Raw genomic sequence first — 19,774 nt, 5'->3', positions numbered from 1 at the left:
TTTGGCTCGTTTGCCTATGTTTGGATTCCTAATGCCTCATGCACCAAGTTGGATGCCAAGAGTCGAAAACTCGTGCTTGTTGGATACAGTAGTCTTCACAAAACCAACCGCCTAATCGACACTAAGACATCTCATCTCTTGTACAGTCATGATGTAGTCTTTGATGAGCAGCGAGGACCATTCATATTTCTCATGTTCCTCATCCAGCAAATTAGCCCATGAAGGCTCATGATTTGAGAGTTCGGCTTCCATTAGGTCCACCTGATGGGAGGGCTCTAGCAACTCCAGCTATAATAGTGATTCCTGTATAGACAAATTTGGCTTCTCCTGTAGGATCACCCAAATTTGCAAATGCTTCACCTAATTTTGATCCAAATTGTTTTGATGATGCACTTGATCATAGAGCATCTCCTGCTACTAATGTTGGTCCTTCTCCTCTCCATCCTAAGTGGTGGGCTAGGACACTTGTTGATCTTCGAGATGATGAGCTCATCAACGGGAGAATTGCTCAGAAAAAGAGTAAAGCTACCGAGACAATTAATTTTGCTTTCATGGCCAACATTCACGATGTGTTTGAAAATCAGACATACTTCGAAGCTATAAGAATTCCAAAGTGGGCTCAAGCCATAAAATACAAACACCAAAGCCTATTAAAGAATGACACCTGGGTCCTTTATGATCTTCCCCCAAGGAAGAAACCCATTGGCTACAAAAGGGTCTACAAAATAAAATACAAGTTTGATGGCAGTTTCGATAAGTATAAAGTTTGTTTAGTTGCCAAAAGCTTTTCTCAACGTCAAGGCATTGATTATGAGGAGACCTTTGCTCCTACCGCAAAGACAAGAACTATCCAATTAGTCTTAGCCATGGCACAAGAGTAAACCTACGGAGACAGTTAATTTTGCTTTCATGGGCAACATTCACACTGTGTTTGAAACTCAGACATACTTCAAGGCTAAAAGAATTCCAAAGTGGGCTCAAGCCATAAAATACAAACACCGAAGCCTATTAAAAAATGACACATGCGTCCTTTCTCATCTTCCCCCAAGGAAGAAACCCATTGGCTGCAAAAGGGTCTACAAAATAAAATACAAGTTTGATGGTAGTTTCGATAACTATAAAATTTGTTTAGCTGCGAAGGGCTTTTCTCAGCATCAAGGCATTGATTATGAGGAGACGTTTACTCCTACCACAAAGATGAGCACTATCCAATTAGTCTTAGCCATGGCAGCACAATTTGGTTGGAAGGTCCATTGGATGGACATCAAGAGTGCTTTCTAGAATGTTGACCTACAAGAAGAGGTCTACATGACGCAGCCTCCTTATTTCAAAGTTGTTGTTAAAGAACACCAGGTTCTTAGACTAGCTAAAGCTCTCTATGGTTTGAAGCAGGCCTCTAGGGCATGGTACATGAGAATTGATAATTAACTCAGTGATCAAGGTTTCCAAAGGAGTTCTTCAGAGTCAAATTTGCACATCAAGACTACTAACAATGACATCATTGTTCTGGTCATTTATGTAGATGATTTGATTGTCACTGACAGTTCAACATTTTTGATTCACGGAATCAATCAAAGTTTATGACAGTCTTTTGATATGACTGACCTTGGGCTCATACATTATTGCCTAGGCATTGAGGCTTGGCAGCAATCTTCTAGTATATTCATTTCTCAGTCCAAATATCCCAAGCTCTGTTAGACAAGTTTCATATGCAAGATTGCAAGCCTGCATCTACACCCATGGAGAAAGGTCTAAAGTTATCAGCCAAGTCTAATTCTCCTCCAGATGATAACTCTATGTACAAGCAACTAGCTCTCTGCTACTAGACTTGATATCAGCTTCGCAATCAGCTACATTTTATGCTTTATCACAGCTCTCAAGGCTAATCATTGGATGGCAGCAAAGTGTGTGCTTCATTATGTGAAGGGAAGTACAGATTATGGACTTCTATACTCTTGGAGTTCTAATCCTAAACTGAAGGGGTCCACAAGATTCAGAGTGGGCATGTTTCGTTGACGATAAAAAGTCAACTTCTGATATGTGTTCAATTTGGGATCCGATGTCGTCACATGGACAAGTAAGAAGCAACAGCAAGTCTACAAAGGGATAGTTAAGGCAAGTTGTGAAGTTGTTTGGCTTCGTCAGATGCCTGAGGATATACAGATGTCAACAAAACCGACCACTTTGCTGATAATGAAGACATTATCAAGTTAGCACGGAATCCAGTCTTTTCCATGAACAAACCAAGCATGTGAATGTTCACTATCACTACATCCAGCAGTTGGTTGAAGCAAGACAATAGACTTGCAGTATGCCCCTACAACAAATCACATTGTAGACATTCTCACCAAGCCTCTTGGTCCAGAAAAGTTTGTCAAAGTCTAAGGACAGCTTGGTGTGTGAATAGATTAACCATTAAGGGAGGGTATTACGATAATAGATAGTTTCTATTTAATATTTAATGGTTATCTAATGTAATCTATTGTAAATATTAGAATCTTTCTAATATTTACTTAGTTGTTAATTATCTAATAGCTAGAATAGAATGTTTCTATTCTTGACAATTGTTACCTAAGGAAACATCGTTTATCGATTTGTATATATTGATCTATTGATCTTTGTTAATATCAAGCAACTATTTTACCAATTACTTCCCGTAATATACTTTCTTTTAGTATTGCAATGCATCCCACTAAATAAGTGGTATTGGTCGGCCCATCATTAAATGCTTTCCTTTCTACAATTTGCTTTCAGTTGTGATCCTAAATGCCTTGTCTTTTCCCCATTGTAATTCCCACTAATATTTAGATGTTTCTTTCGGTTGCAATGCATCCCATTGAATACCCATCTCAAATACTTTACTTTATAGAGTTTTCTTTCAGTTATTTGCAATCCTGAAATCCGTATGCTCTCACCATGCCTTTCCCAAGATACGGGTGATCAAAAAGTAGAAAGGAAGTTGTCATGAATTTACCATAGAATAACATATTTTTGAAATAAAACAAGGTTGCTTATTACACATAGTATTTGGGAGTTTTGTTATATTACAATTTTTTTATTTTATATAATATCCACATTAAATTTTGACTTGATATTCTCATATCCACTCTATTGCTCTATATCTAATGATTCTATTATGTATAGGTCAATATGATGAATGCCTTATCAACGTTATCATATAAATGTTTGAAATTCCCCTATTTTAAAAAAATTCACCTTTTCTTTACATACACATCATCCCTTATAGTCCCCAAAAATGGCCTCAAAAATATCCTAAAAACACAATGCCCTATCCCCTGTCGTCTGCAAAATTACCTCAAAAAACCCATCCCAAAAACACATCCCCCATCCCAAAACCTTAGCAGAGTATAGAAAAATTGTAATTTAGTTGCTCAATGTGCACTGGCCCAATTAATCAAAATGAAGAAACAATCAAAAGAAGAGACATGGTTTGCATAATACTACTTTTGATTGCCTTGAGAGATTATGTTTGCCCCCATTTTTTATCCATTGAACCTACCAATCTTATTAAAAATAGATAAAGGTTGTTGTATTACAAATGAAGTAGATAAGCCACAAGATGTAAACTAGATAGTTCACCCATTGGAAAACATGAGCCATGGTCATAGAATGGCCAACTTCAAATGAAGGTTGTAGGGGCTGGATTATTAAGGCATTGCACATGGGTCCCCAACTAGTGTCAATTCCTCCATACAAGAAAAAAAGTAATAATAATTGATAAAAATGGATAAATGCACTGCCAAATTCTTATTTCAAATCATGTTCTCGAGAGCAAAATAGTTTAACCACCTCACCCAATGGGTTTGGGGTGAATAATAGAGAATGATTTGAATCCTAGGGTGTTCCCCAAACTTCATTTTTTGACCTTTTCTTTGTATATTCAAGAGAGAAATTTTATTAAGGTTCCCTCTATATTTCCAAACACAAAAAAGGCTTATCTAAACGGTTTCATTTTGATAAATATAAAAGGCATGCACAGATGGTGACTGAAGAGCACATGCTTTACGCTAATTCATTAGATCAAAATCGAACAGAGAACATATTTTGCCCACTCATCTACCAACTTATTCAGCTTATCTGAGTTCAAAATGGTGTATAACCTTTATGACAACCAAGTATATTTTCACATTACAACTTGTCAATTATAATGAAGATGCAAGCCAAGGCTTTAAGTAAACTCTAAACTAGCATTTTAATAATTGAAAATCCAATACATACCAGCAAGATGTTTGATATCTGAGTTCTTTATACAATTGCACCATCCAATATTCAACGATTCCAAATTGGTGAGTCCTATTGGAAGTAATTAAAATATAATATATTAGCTTGAAGCATCAAAGTCAATAACCCAGACTAAAATATTTCTGCAAAGGGAAAAACTCACATCTACAACATAACTACAAAATTCAAGGCAGTGAGAAACTAGTAGCCATCATATAACATAAAAAAACTTGTGATCTTGAAAAAGAAACACTTGCTTGAATTGACATTTAATTCTGGCATGCACAGCACCATGAAATATTTACACAAGAACTTTAAGTTGTCAACAACTAACTTTTCATAACATATCTACTAAATTCAAGGCAGCAAGAAACTAAGTAGTCATCATATAGCATGCAAAACTTGTGATCTTGAGAAACACTTGCTTTGAATTGACATTTAATTCTAGCATGCACTGTACCATGAAATATTTACAAAAGAACTTTAAGTTGTTAAGTTGTCAACAACTAACTTTTTATAATTTTAAATTTGTGAGTGGTATAGGCATAATTGAACTATGGTGCATATAACCATAGGGTACTCTGTAGTATCTTCTTATATTTTCCTTTTAAATGTCAGCTGCACTTAACACAAGAATTTTAACCAACTAGAAGGCTTATTTCTTGACTTGGTGCATGTGAAGGTCACTCCCGCAGAGCAGTTCAGCTCTCATCTTTCATCATTTCATTAATCCAACCATCATTTCTTGCTTTGGACAGTAACATGATTTTCTGCTCTATTAGCCATTATTGTGTGAAATGTTATTGCTCTTTTATTTTATCTCTTCTATTACAAGGAGCTTCAAACATTATGGACCAATTAACATTGGACACCACAATACAGAACGAATGCACTACCTAATGCAAAATTAAATTAAATTGTGGAATATCATGTATAGAAGCACTAGATTGGACTTGCAACAAAAGAACTTTAAAAAAAAGAAAGAACAGAAACTTGGATAATTGATGTCAGAATTTGAATATCAAGCAATTCCAACTGATGTTTCCCCAACTTGGCAATCAAATGGAAAAGAATAAAATAATAAATTTTCCCACAAGTGACCAGAACAAATTGGTGCTCATAAAAACATGTGCAATGCTCAGATACTTTTGAGATAAATACGGAAAGATAATTACAAACAAAACACAAACATCTAATACAACCATAATGAATAAGACAACAATAATCATTTGCAAGTAGAAATATTGTTACATCCCAATTTTTGACCTAATTTGAAATATAGCCGTTGAGGTTCAAATGAAGTCAGTCGACAATTAAATTGGTTATAATCCTGTGAAATGATAAGATGGTTAGTCGTTATAATTCCATGTGAAGATAACATGCTAGTTGATTATTTATCATGAATTCATGGAATTGAAAACACAGCTAGCCGTTATGATTATTTATAACTTGTTATGATAATACGATTTAACTAAGAGAATTTCCTTGCAGGAAACATATCGAACAAGTGGAAGCATTGTCAAAAAAGAATTAGGCACAGGAGCATCACCATCACTGGGCAGATGGGTTGAAGACCTAACGACCCGTGGGACCCACATGAGCTATTTAAATAAATAATTTGAGAAACATAAATAATTGAGTTAAAATATAAAACGTACCTTTAAGGATTTAATATGATCTTTTACCATATTATTATAATAGATATATCTATATACGTACATATAGAGATAAAAATGAGATGGCACCATTATATTATAATAATTTAATAAAGTGATGTCACCCCATTAATATTTACATGTACATATATAAATATAAGATTATAATAATATTCCAAATATATTCCAGATATTGAGTTAAAATATAAAACGTACCTTTAAGGATTTAATATGATGTTTTACCATATTATTATAATAGATATATCTATATACGTACATATAGAGATAAAAATGAGATGGCACCATTATATTATAATAATTTAATAAAGTGATGTCACCCCATTAATATTTACATGTACATATATAAATATAAGATTATAATAATATTCCAGATATAATAACATTCAAATTATTATAATATTCGAATTATAATCTTCCAACTCTATTCTTTTCTTTTTAATATTCTTGCTTTTAACCGATTAACATTTGGCATGATAAATCGAATTAATAATTGGAATTTGAATGGATTTCTTTCTTTAAACCAATGGAAGCCAAGAAGCCATGACTAGTCCGTGATAGGAGTCGGACACGTCTGTCCCCAGCTTTCCATCCTTTTCTGCTACATTTACCATATACCCCTTCTGCTTAAGCCAAGTTCCATGTCCTCGCTGTTTTCTTCTTACTTCCACCAATACCTTGCAAATTTCTGAATCAAGCAATAGTCGAATTTGGGTGATATAACTATGCCAAGTAAGAGTTCTGGCTAGAGGATGGAAGTGTACCAAATTCAAGTCGGATCTTCATTCGCATACATATCGAGTTATGAATGTTTTTCCATCGAAGTTAATACTTTCATCTTTTCTAAATGTAAGTCCGACTACAGCCAGCTAGGCATAGAAATCAAATATTAGGACTGAGATTATTATATGTTGCTTTGCTGATGGCCTCTTACGAATTTCATAAAGTTCCCATTTTGGTTCTTTATATAATATCATTGTATCTTAAACCACCATCAAGAAGTCGAATGGTAACTATAGGAGTCTCATAATGATTGTATGAACAATCACAAATAGTATCGATATCAACCACAAGAATTATACTGTTTTAAACCATGATAAATGTATAATAATATAAGTATGCTCATCCAATGCACCTGGGAATTGCTAGCAATAAAGCCACAATGGTGAAGAGGTGGAAAAGGGGCAGTGAGCTCATAAATACTAATGCACCTAGGATTCACCGGTTGATAGCCATGAAACGGTGAAGAGGTGGAATGAATCTACAAGAACACAGAAGAGAAATTAGATATGATTAAATTAATTAATTAAACAATAAATTCTGCAACCTTTAAGAATATCCTTTTCAAATCACAAATTGTGATAAGCTAGAACATATATGTTATTCATGAAGTTGTTGGGAATCAACAGACAGAGCCCATTACTCTGAGATCCGAACACCTAGGATTCACCGGCAATATAGCCATGGAAAAGGGTGAAGAGGTGAGATGGAGTCCACAATGACTTACAAAATAAAAATCAAATATGTTACATTAAATTTATAATAATATCATTTAATAGCTCATGCATGATCTTGTTATTGTAACTCCTACTATCAAGTCTAGTGGTGTGGTTAGATACCAAGATGCTTAGTGGATGACAGATGTTCCAAGTCCAATTTCGGGTAGGAAGGGCATTTCTCGTTGGAGATTGTGTGGAGAATAAGTTAAGGTCCGAGGTTGGGTGGTTAAGCCCCTAACAATGTTTCACCTCTTCCCAAATTGTCGAACATACCACAGACAAAGATAAGCTTTACATTCAATTGTTTGTCGAAAACAAGTATTTTTACTTTCAAGATGTAAATGCAAGACTAAGGTAAGATTAATTGAGTTTTATCATCATTACAGTTATTTTACATTTAGTTGTGAGAGAAAAGATTTATCAAATGGATTGTTATATAAATCTTTCATTTATATCAATAATAAATATGAGCATATCTTATAAATCTTATGTTATTGCACAGTTAAGCAATCAGAAGGAAAGGAATGATACAGTGGTATCTGAAGCCCTAATTGATTTAGTGATATCTGAAGCACTAATTGATTCGATGGTAATCAATGCCCTAATTGATACAGTGGTATCTGATGTCCTAAATGATCCAATGGCAATTGAAGCCCTAAGTGATCCAGTGGTATCTGAAGCCCTAAGTGATACAGTGGTATCTGAAGCCCTAAATGCCCAATGGTAATCGATGCCCTAATTTTATATAGTGATATTTAATGGTAATCATCATTTGATTTTTGATATAACAATACTGGATGGAAGTCATTATATGATATTGTTATAGTAGTATTTGTGGACTAATCTGGGTGATTGCAGAAGCATCCCTACAATGATCCCTCGGTTCAAATACCATGGTATGTGGATTTTAATTTCTATAGTAAATTCTTTGATGGTATTTTAAGTGCTTAATTAAGAAATCTTGTTTAACTAATTTTGACTGTCAATCTCATTCATATGAACAAAACTGACTTAACTAACTCCCTATGAAATTGAAGTAATATCTATACTTCTTTGAGTATGTTAGTTGTTGATTTAAAACCCAGGGAAACTGGTTGTTACAAATATCATCCTTCGGAATTCCCCATATAGAAATAAAAAAATTTAAAAATGTATTGAAGTATGTCCATCGTGTCCTGCAATAGTCTTGTTGATTCTACTCAAAGTACAAAATAGATTGTTGTCTACAGATTTCCTATGTAGCATAACTTGTTTAAGGTATATTAGATATCTCTAAAATTTAAGACATATTCCCAAGGTTCCCTTGTTTATGGCTATAGACAAAGATCAGTCATAAAGAGATCTATGTTTTGCTAATTATCTTTTACTAAATGACACACATATGTAGCTCTCAAATTTACAAAGAGATTTCTACTGTTGTCTTTGGACAAAAAATAATGTCAACAATTGACCAAAGTAAATTAGGACGATGAGACATAACAAAGGGTACAGTCCTAAAATTTACACCAAAAAAATTGAAGATCCTAGAGAGGCTGAAGTTTTATTCCAAAATAGGTAAGCCCTAGATGAGTCAAAGATAAAAAATAGGAAAACAATAGAATAACCCTATGGACGGAAGGCGGCTCCTTGCCAAATAAACAACCAAAGAATCCATGGAAGGGAATTAGATATAGAAATGGGTAAGAAAAGAGATTTCCATTGTTAGCAATCACCACAAAAATCCCAATACTGGAGATGATAGAAGCAAGTGTACACAACATACAATATCTATTATTGTTGTATCAATAAAGTAATGTCGTTTTAAACATTAAGTAAGCTTTGTTGGGATGGGTAGTTAGGATGCGAGGGGACGCGTCGATTGGTTTTCCCAACCAACCAACCATTATATAAGAACTTTGAACTATGGATGAGGGACTCGTTCTTTTGGTACGAATAAAGTAAATCATTTCCTCTTCATTTTCGTATTCTGGTAAGAGTAATGTATGTTCTGTGTTAATACTATATTCATGTTATGTTGTTTCTTTGGAAACTGGGTTAATATATCCATTCTACATTTTGGCGTTGTTGCCCAAGTTCGAACATGGAGGTCATCGAATAGGCATGATGGAGTAATAGGAAGACCCTTCCTACCATGTATACAAGTAACAAATAGTGATGGTGAAGACGAGGAAATATCCAAAGAATATCAGTTGTAACAAGATCTAGTACAGCCTGGGAAGTTTCTATCGATCAGTACGTGCAAAGGGAAGCCCGCAAGAGAGCGGTTCCGGAGAGCACGGTACGGGACGAACTTTCGATACCAACAACGGTGTACAATCTACTTGGATAGATCCCTCGCTTGTTGGCAAGAAACTTGGTACGTGTAGAGGAAGAACAAGTGGAAACAAAACAGGAAAGGAGAAGGCAACAAGTGCTCTAGCAGTTCGCTGAAAGGAGGACGCAGGAATAGGACTTAAAGGAGCGTGATAATTCAAGCTAAATAGACACTAAAACCAATTCATGCCCCTGATTCCAACAAATATCTACGGCGGGTGCCAAAAGAAGAAACTGAAGAAGTCGCCCTGAGGACGTTACATTTCCAACAACAGGAGGATAGATATCGTAATCTAAGGTGACGAGGGGACCAATTCCAAGTCCAAAAAGGGTTGATTGAATACATTCGAAGAAATAACCAATTTGACTATCTTAGAATACACCAAGAAGGTAGTGTGCAAAAATCCTGAAACCCCTACATGCAAAGAGCATCCAGTTGGGACTAGCAACCAGGAATCTAGACTGTCAGGAGGGAGTTTTCTGTTAGGAGGGAGTTCTCTGTCAAGAGGGAGCGTCTTGGCAAGAGGGGGCATCTTGGCAGGAGGGAGTGTCCTGGCAGGAGGGAAAAACAATCAAAGAATGTCAATAGACAAACAAAAACTCTCTAGATTCACGGGGGACGACTTAGAGGACCGCGCATGTCAATGTAAAATATGCATAACCATATGGCAAGCAAATGGAGAGAATGATGCAAATAAGTAGCTAAAAGCATTTCCAGCCACACTAAGAGGTATAGCCATTGACTAGTATATACAGATTTAGAGGCAAGCAAGAAGAACACATGGAATAATCTTTGTACAGCCTTTCAAGAGGAATTCAGACTCCTTAGGGATGATGATGAAATGGTGAAAAAGATTTATAATATAAGGCAAGGGAAGAATGAATCGGTCAAAGCATATAGTAGGAGGCTGAAGGAACTGATAAGAAAGCTTGACAACAAGCCTATGGATGGACTGAAGAGATGATGGTTTATTGAAGGGTTGACATCGTCCCTAAGGAAAAAGATGAAAATAGTTCCACCATCAATGTTTGTTGATGGGTGTACTCGTGCAACGGGTATAGAAAGTGAGAACAAAACTTCCAGGGCCAAAAGGCATGGAAGCAATAGTGAAAGCTCAGAAGAAAGTGGGGATGAATCCAAGACCATCCAAGCCCTGAGAAAGGACATGATGCAATTAATGAAGGAGGTAACAGAAAGTAAGGAAGAGAAAAGAGAAGGGAGGGAACTATGGTGCATAGACTGTGAAAAAGGAAGGCCATACAAAAGGGACATGCCCACAAAAAGCATTATGCATCCTCTGTCAAGTGTTGGGACATGCAATCAAAGATTGTCCCTACAATCTACAAACACAAAACGCACAGGTATTCTTCACCCAGGGAGAACAATCCACACCACCCTCCGCCCCTCCAAGAAATACAAATACAAAAGCCTCACCTGGAGCTTATAGAAATAATAGATGAGGGAGTAATAATAACAGCAATAACAACACACCCAGGAGAGCAATCTAGTATGATTCTAAAGGAAGACCTATGATCCAATGTAGGCGGTGCAATGAATGGGGGCATTTTGCACAAGACTTTTAGAATGAAGGAGGACAGAATAGAGGAACACTGTGTAAATGGTGTGGATCAGGCAATCACAAGGATGTGAATTGCCCAGGCAAAAAGGGATGAACATGTTGGATATTGAAGAACCAAAAAGTGAAGTCCTTACCATCACAAGAATGCAAGCCAAGAAGCTTGTTTTTCCAGATGATAATAGGGAAAAGAAAAGATTTCATGAAGCTAGGAAAGACATTCAAGATAACATGACAGCAAAAGGGAAGGCAAGGACGGATACCAACGGGCGTGTACAAAATATCATGAAACGAGTACTAGAGATAACTATTCAGTGAAAATTGTTGATCTACTGGAAACAATACCTTAGTTGCAGGTAGCATTAACACAAGGGGCAAGCATCAGAGGGACGCCCTCCAAAGACGAGAAGAAAGAAGAAGCACAAGTCAGGGAAGAGAACAACACCCTATTCACTATAGGAATGGGGAGGACAATAGCAATGGTGGAAATGGAAATAATAGGGTATAAAATCTTGAATACTATTGTTGATGGAGGCTCTGGCGATAATCCATTGAGGGAGCTCATACCATCTTCTAAGCACTCCCTAAGTCTGAGCACGCCTTCCTCATCAAGTTCCACCCCTCATGGTCTTCTCCCTTGACTTCTAAATTTGATGCTAGGTCCTGAGATATAGACTAGTTCCTTAGATCTATGGTGTACTTCCTACCCTTTGCCTCAATGGATAGAGTGTTTCACTTCCAATTATGGGTAACCTTAGCCGCTAGCCATCCTCTTCCCAGTAGGGCAGCATACCCCTTTTTCTCTAGAGTAATAACCACAAAATCCAAGAAGAATTGTTGTGTACCAATTACTAGCTTTTGTCCCATCAAGGATCCTATTGGCTTGATTCCATGTTGGTCTACTCCCACCTGTTGAAATGTGGCTGGCCAGAGTGTGGGTTTCCCTATTGCCTTCCATGTTTCCTCAGATAAGACATTTACATTAGAGCCTACATCAACAATAGTATTGCACACACAGAGGGTGAAGGATGTAGACAACCGCAATACAATGGTGGGCCACCAAACTTTCCCTTCCCAGTGTCGCACAATTGTTTCCATCAAATCAGCAACCCCGCACTCAGGTGATAGACCTCAGATGCCAAAAATAATGGGCACATGAGGTGAGGTTGCAAACATCGTTGGGTACCGAAGTGGTTCACCCTGTTGCTTTGGTGGTGCAACCCATAGGCCAAATAGACACTGAGAAGGAGAGGCAGGCAGAAGACATTAGAGCTGCGGAGAATATGCCCATTGAGGACACAATTTTGGAGGAGGTCAATAATCTCCTTAAGGAAGAAGGGATGGTCTCCCCGCAATCCCCCACCCCTCTGGAAAAACAGGAAAAAGATCCCATAGAAATACAGAGCGAGAAAGCGGCTCGAACACCTTCCTTGGAAGACAGAGCTACAATGTTCCTGAAAGAATTACAAGCTATGGAGCATACCACCAAAGAAATGATCACAAAGGCTAAAAATCAGAATATAGAGGCCATAGTGAAGGCAATTGAATCATTGGTAACATTTATGCAACAAAGCTTATTGGGAGTTGCTTCAGCAAAGTGGGTATGAACAGAAGGAAATAGCTACAGAAATAAAGTGATACACTATACCTCTAGCTCTGAAACAACCACCTCTCATAGGGATACTTGTCGACACAGAAATTGCATTTCGAGGACATACTTAGAACTCTAGCAAGGAAAGAACTTGGCAAAACAGTTGGTTAAGGAGTGGGAAAGTGAAAAGGCCGCTCTGGCAGATTAGTAGAAGGTAGAAAAGGAAGCCTTGGAAGGAAATTGGAACCTCGAAAAGGCTGCCCTGGAAGACAAAGCCACAGCAGCTGAAGCAAAGAAGATGGGTGCTTTGCGGGTTTTACAGGGTGTTCGGGCTAAACGAGAGCTCCAACGACTTCGTAATGTCATGTTAAACATAAAGGAAGCTTTGTTGGGATGGGTAGTTAGCAAGCGAGGGGATGCATCAATTGGTTTTCAAACCAACTGACCATTATATAAGAACTTTGAACCATGGATGAGGGACTCGTGTTCTTTTGGTATGAATAAAGTAAATCATTTCCTCGCCATCTTGGTATTTTGGTAAGAGTAATGTATGTTATGTGTTAATATTATATTCATGTTATGTTGTTGCTTTGTAAACTGGGTTAATATATCCATTCTACAATTATTATCTTACAATACTATTAGTTATCCAACTATCTATTAATTGTTCATATTGACTGTTTATCAACTTTGAGCAGTGTTAAAAATTGGTAGTTATACGCATCAATTGGTTTACAATTGTGTCTGGAGATGATTGAAGCAAGTGTACACAGCATACAATATCTATTATTATCTTACAATAATATTGGTTATCCATAATTGTTCATATTCACTGCTTATCAGCTTTGAGTAGTGTTAAACATTGGTAGTTATAAGCATCAATTGGTTGACAATTGTGTCCCTCTTGGTAATCATTGAGTCCTTTAAATAGAATGTGTATTGTCATGGAGACTAGAATGGTCTAGTCAAATCGACTCCAATCCTTGGCAGCCATCTCTATTCTTCTTCTATTACAATTCCAAGTGCCAATAAAGATATATTTTACTCTTGTATTTGGTATGCATTGTCATTTGTCATTTGTATTATGACTTTGTGTTTTCATTTTATCAGATTGAGAAGTTAACAATCAGTGTTGTTGCCTTCAAAGAAATGTGATATCCCCGTCAAAATAAGATCCATATAATTAAAATATAGATAAACAATAAATAAATAATATAATATTACTTATGGTATAGTTGTTATTTATTAAATCATAGTATTAATATTGCATAATATATTTATATTAAAATATGAGAATTAAATATTATTATATAAAAACATTAATAATCTTGAATTGTATTAATATTAATATTAACAAATAATATAATGAAAAGACACAACTTTTCTCATATCAAGGTATCTAAAGATATATCAATCACCCAAAAAGATATGCAAAAAGTTCAGCATGAGGAATTTATGTAAATGATGTAAGGTCCCAACAAGGGACATTACGAATGGTATCAGAACATGATCCTGCCATCCTGCAGGGTTAGAAAAATACAGAATAGTAAGTGAATTGATTCTGCAAAAAAATTATTTAAAAGAAAAAAAAGTTAAAATGTCAATAACTGTCCAAGGGATACAAAATGTGCAGAAATTGTTCAAAAATCATTTGAATTATTCTCAATGGAATCCTAATCTAACTGAACTTAAGAAAGGGGTTCATCAATTACGGCAAGAAAAGAACAATGAAATAGAACACAACCACACAGATGTATTTACTACTCAGCATGATACATCATTGTTCTACATTCACAGAACTGGATTCAAAATACAAGCTTTATTCACATTTGAACTATCTCTAAATTTTATTACCTACAGAAAGATACATATCTTAGTTTAAACTAACATGGAAGAGGATAAGAAGGGAGATGACGTGGAGAATGATGGAAAGTCAAATCGCATGGGTAAAAATGAAGGGAAAAATGGAGGAAGATACATGAAAACATATATAAGCAACCTGAATAGTATAAGGGAGTTAAATAAGATAAAAGACATGTAGGAAGAAAAGAATCCAAAACAAGGAAACCAACTCCTCAACTGGTTTATACACCACGTTGGAAAAGGAACCCACCACTAACTAAGTGGAGTATTAAGGAGATCTAATATAACATATATAAGCAACCTGAATAGTATAAGGGAGTTAAATAAGATAAAAGACATGTAGGAAGAAAAGAATCCAAAACAAGGAAACCAACTCCTCAACTGGTTTATACACCACGTTGGAAAAGGAAACCACCGCTAACTAAGTGGAGTATTAAGGAGATCTAATATAACATGACCCACAATCCAATGCTGTGGTTCATCGTGACAAGCAATGAATCAGAATCTTTCCTGCAACACCCTCTCACTGATTCCAAGATTTAAGTGCATCATTGGGAATCATTGCAGAACAATCAGGAATCAAGATACAGTTTGTGACAGCGTAGGAAAAGAATAGACTGTTAACTACAAAGATGATAGTGAGAAGAGGGCAATAGAAGACTTTATTTTGAAGGCCGATAGCATTGTGAATAAAGACCATCACATAAAAGAGGAGATTACGTTTCATGAGGACAATGAAGGGAATACACCATTACTAAATCTGGAGTACATGGGAAGAGGATTTTAAAAATAAGAAGATATTGTTGTAATCATTACAAGGAAGGAAACACAGGTAGAATCATATATATATATAAAATATCCCCTCTAATAGTGAAATTTAACATTAGATCATAACAATTGAATATAAATGAACAAATATCTTGTCAACTTATTTATGATAGAAATTGAAATAGATTATATTATAACTAATTAGTAAACTATGACAACCCTAAATATCTAAATTGACTAAAAAGATTGAATTACTCAAATCTAAAATATAATCAATAAGACTCAATATAAAGAAATCCTAAAAATAAATAAATCTATATCAAAAATTCCTAAGTAAACTATAACTAAAACATACCCCTAAATTCACTAACAAACATGTAAATATAAGTCAACCAAACCATGGCTAAAGATGTGACTCCTAAACAGGGATGGAAACATGTATAAATGTGGTGTTGATCGTTGAAAGAAAGGCATCAGGCGGATAGCAATAAATAATTAAGGAACATAACTCTCGTCCACAGTTCATGTGCCACATAATCATGAAGGACCCAACACCAATATAAAAGTATGAAAGACATAACAAACTTAAAGACATTGCGTGGGTCGTGGGAGTTAAAAGGGAACCACGAGACAATCATTATAAACTTACCACAAATAATGTTCAATGCATAAGGGAGGATCGGGCAATAGTAAAAGAATGATTTGACAGAAAAGCCACATTAGCATGGGAATGTGTTACAAGATGGTACGCAAAGGAGGAACTATAAGAAGCCGAATATTCTATAAGCACAGGCACCAAAGGGGAAATGTGTATCACGGGTGTACCCCTTGTTTGACCATGAATTATATTTATACATTACTCATGTTCGGAACAAACCACCAGAAATAAACTAAGATACATGATGAAGGAGTTGGGACCACATTCCAGTCAGCAACCATCTAATTTGGGATTGAAAAGGAAGTACAACACACACACACACATATATATAAAACTAGGCAATCCAACAACGGCTACAAAAGGAATGTAGAAACAGCCACATGGAAAGGTAACATCACAACTGCAGCAAATAAACCCAAGGCAAAGTCTAATCAGAAGTATGCAGTCGTACCAAGCAAGGTACGGTCATTAGAATAAGGAGCGAGCATTGGGCTGTGCAAACGGTAAGGAAACGTGGACCCCACGCCTTGAGTTAAGGTATGTTATGATTTAATTAACTGTTAAAAAAAAGAATTATATTTTAAATAATGTATTATTTGGAATCATGATTATTTGAATATGAGGAATTGTGAATTGTGAATATTTGAATATTATTTGGATGTTATAATGATATGATTTGTAATAAGATAATCAACATGATTCCTTATGTAAGGAATAATTGGTGCTTTTGTGTTAGTCCATGGTACTGACACCATGGAGATTAATGGGATCCGTATCACGGGGTATGAGGGGCATTAAGGTCTCCATCTGACCACTATGACTAAGATTAAATAAATAATCTCCATGTGCAAGAATATTCTAATGATGTCAACATATGCATATGTGATTGGCCTTGGATAGAGGATGTCCCATCCAAGAAGAACCTTAATGGGAGCGCTCTATGAGAAGGCGGTGGAATAGCTGAGGGTTAGGAAGCCTGACCTGGAGACGTCATAAAGGTTAAAGTTAAATTAGAGGGTAGAATAGTATAGATAGATTTGTTATTGTTATGATTCTAACAATCATTTTGCATGCACTACTTGTCCCAAGACAGCCCTAATAGTGGGGAACATTACAATAAATTGTTGAATACATATTTAATATCAACAGTCAAAGCAAGGAATATGACACCAAATAATCACTACAGAAGAATTGTTGTGGGTCTCCAAGACCACTCACAACATTAATACACTTCCTCTGTCATAATAGAAAGAGTAGACAATATGTACGATAGTTTGAGCACAAGTCTTAGAAGGAAGGGGGAAAAAAGTATTATAGAGGATATAGTTATCTTTGTATTCTATTACAAAAGAATAACAGGGAGCAACACTGAATACATCACTGCAGAACTGTATAACAAATATAGTAGTTGTATCCCAAGGGATATTAGATAAAAATATATATATCTGGTCTGCAAGTTGTATATTACATACAATTGGAACTTTTACACAGCCAGCACCATCAGGACAAAGAAGACCTTTGAGCCATAAGACAAAAGCTCTATGAATCTCGATGACTAGTATGATCAATAATGCCCATTTTAAGTATAGTAATTAATATAACAAGGAGGAATATCTTAACATTATCCTTAATTAAAATACATGCTCAAACTGGTTATTAATTCGTAACTAGAGAAGAAGAGCAGGAATGCAATGAGGGAGAGCCCTGTGTAAATCCAGCCAATAGGTTTCCAAGATCGGATAAGATCAGCATCCCCGAGCACCTCGAGTACACGTCCAAGAAAGGCTTAAGGGCTTGTATCTAATAAACCTTGAGGGAAGCCATTGAGTGTGATGTTTAAGCAACCTATTGCATCTTAGCATTCTCATAAATTGGAATAATAACCAAGATAGCTTGATCTTTTCAATTCACATATAGTTTATAACTAACTTACCTATAAGAGTAGCCTCACCTCAAAAAGAGAGAAGAAAGGTGTATTCAAGGAGAGGCTAGTGTAAATCCAGCGAATCAGTTCTTCCAAGAAAGGATAGGATTGTTAGCATGAATGCTGATGGTATTCCTTTGGGGAGTATCCTAAGCATTGGAGAGCATGTAGCGGTATTGACATGCTGCATTCATGACTATGTTTGTCATTGATGTCAACATAGCAGTAATTCTGTAGAGACTGGCAAAATAGCAGACAGAAATCATGGCCGTACGGACAGAGTTTTGATGATCAGGTGACGCAAAGTTAAGGACATGTTCCACATTGTGTCTTAATGATGAGGTTAAGTTCGCATAACGTAAGTCAAAGATATACAGCAATTATAAGTGATTTACAAAGAGAAGTACACAAACAGAGTACCTGAGAAACAATTTCTGATAATTGTATTATATCTTCTAATAGAGATAATCTGGATATGCAAAGTTATACAGTGACAGAGGATAGTCTAATGATGATGTCAGTGACTGCACAATTTCTAATCTCGCACTGTGAGAAGTTGCATAGACTATAAGCCCACAATGCTATTGTAATTGCGAAATAATTAATTATCTTATTGTGGTCCTATTATAATTAATTGGGAAAGCCTCAAGGCCAACTCAAGGAATTGTTATGAGGACTTGGTATAAAGGAAAGCATTTTCCTTGATTGTAAAGTGTGTGAAGCGAAGTGAACAAGCAAATGCTAACAAGAGCAGAGTATTTGGTAAATGCAAGTAAACGATCCAATGGATTACTGGATGCGAAGTTCATGATCTGGTATTGAGATCAGGAGCAGAAGGCTGGTTGACAGGACAAAGAAAGAGGAAGGAGCAATACAATTCAATTCCATTATTCTGCAATTTTTGACCCAATTATAAATGTTCATATAGCTGTTGAGGTTCACATGAAGTCACCTGACAGTTAAAATTTGTGATAATCATGCAAAATGGTAAAATGGTTAGTTGTTATAATTTCACATGAAAATGACATGCTAGTTAACCGTTATGATGATATTTTAAAGCTATTTCAAATAGTTGGTTATTTATCATGAATTCAAGGGAATTGAAAAGGTTGTTAACCGTTATGATCATTTATGATCAATAACTTGTTATGGTAATATGATTTATCTTGGAGAATTTCCTTGTAGGGAGCATGTCAAAAGGGTGGGAGCATTGTCAGAAAAGAATGGGGCATAGAGGCACCATCATCACTGGGCAAATAGTTATGAATCTTGAATCACCATGGCTAAGGGTAAACGACTAGGCAAGCAAGAGTATACTTTGGACAATACCATGAGCTATTGGACAATCAATAAAACATTAAACATTTTAACATAATCAACATATGTACCATTAATGGTTTATGTTGACTTTCTCATCACTTCAAAATTATATATATATATGCACATAAGTATAATAGTATGATGCCACCATAGTATTAGATTATACAAGCTCATCCCTATTAATATATGTATACATAAATATGTGTATACCTTGAGAGGATATGAAAGTAAAATATCTCCCAAGTATATACGTATTTAGATATGCGCATCCTAATAAGTATAGCCTTGGACAAAATAATATGATGTCACCATTCGAAAATAATATATGTTTATGTGTGTGTGTGTG

General features: G+C 35.8%; 1 protein-coding gene across 4 annotated transcripts in view; it reads right to left on the bottom strand.

The window, feature by feature from the left end:
• The window catches only part of LOC149556149 (Leucine-rich repeat family protein), a 177,644-nt gene that overhangs the window by 125,144 nt on the left and 32,726 nt on the right, over positions 1-19,774 (bottom strand). For all 4 annotated transcript variants that reach the window (XM_089830279.1, XM_089830280.1, XM_089830278.1 and 1 more), the window contains one exon: positions 4,240-4,314. In XM_089830279.1, coding sequence (XP_089686405.1) covers positions 4,240-4,314 — 75 coding nt within the window. The remainder of the gene's footprint in view (positions 1-4,239; positions 4,315-19,774) is intronic.

The sequence above is a fragment of the Cupressus sempervirens genome, chromosome 5, assembly GCF_028749045.1.
Source record: "Cupressus sempervirens isolate cs-2001-9-10 chromosome 5, ASM2874904v1, whole genome shotgun sequence".
Classification (NCBI taxonomy): Eukaryota; Viridiplantae; Streptophyta; class Pinopsida; order Cupressales; family Cupressaceae; genus Cupressus; species Cupressus sempervirens.
This window is presented reverse-complemented; position numbering and strand designations above follow the sequence as displayed.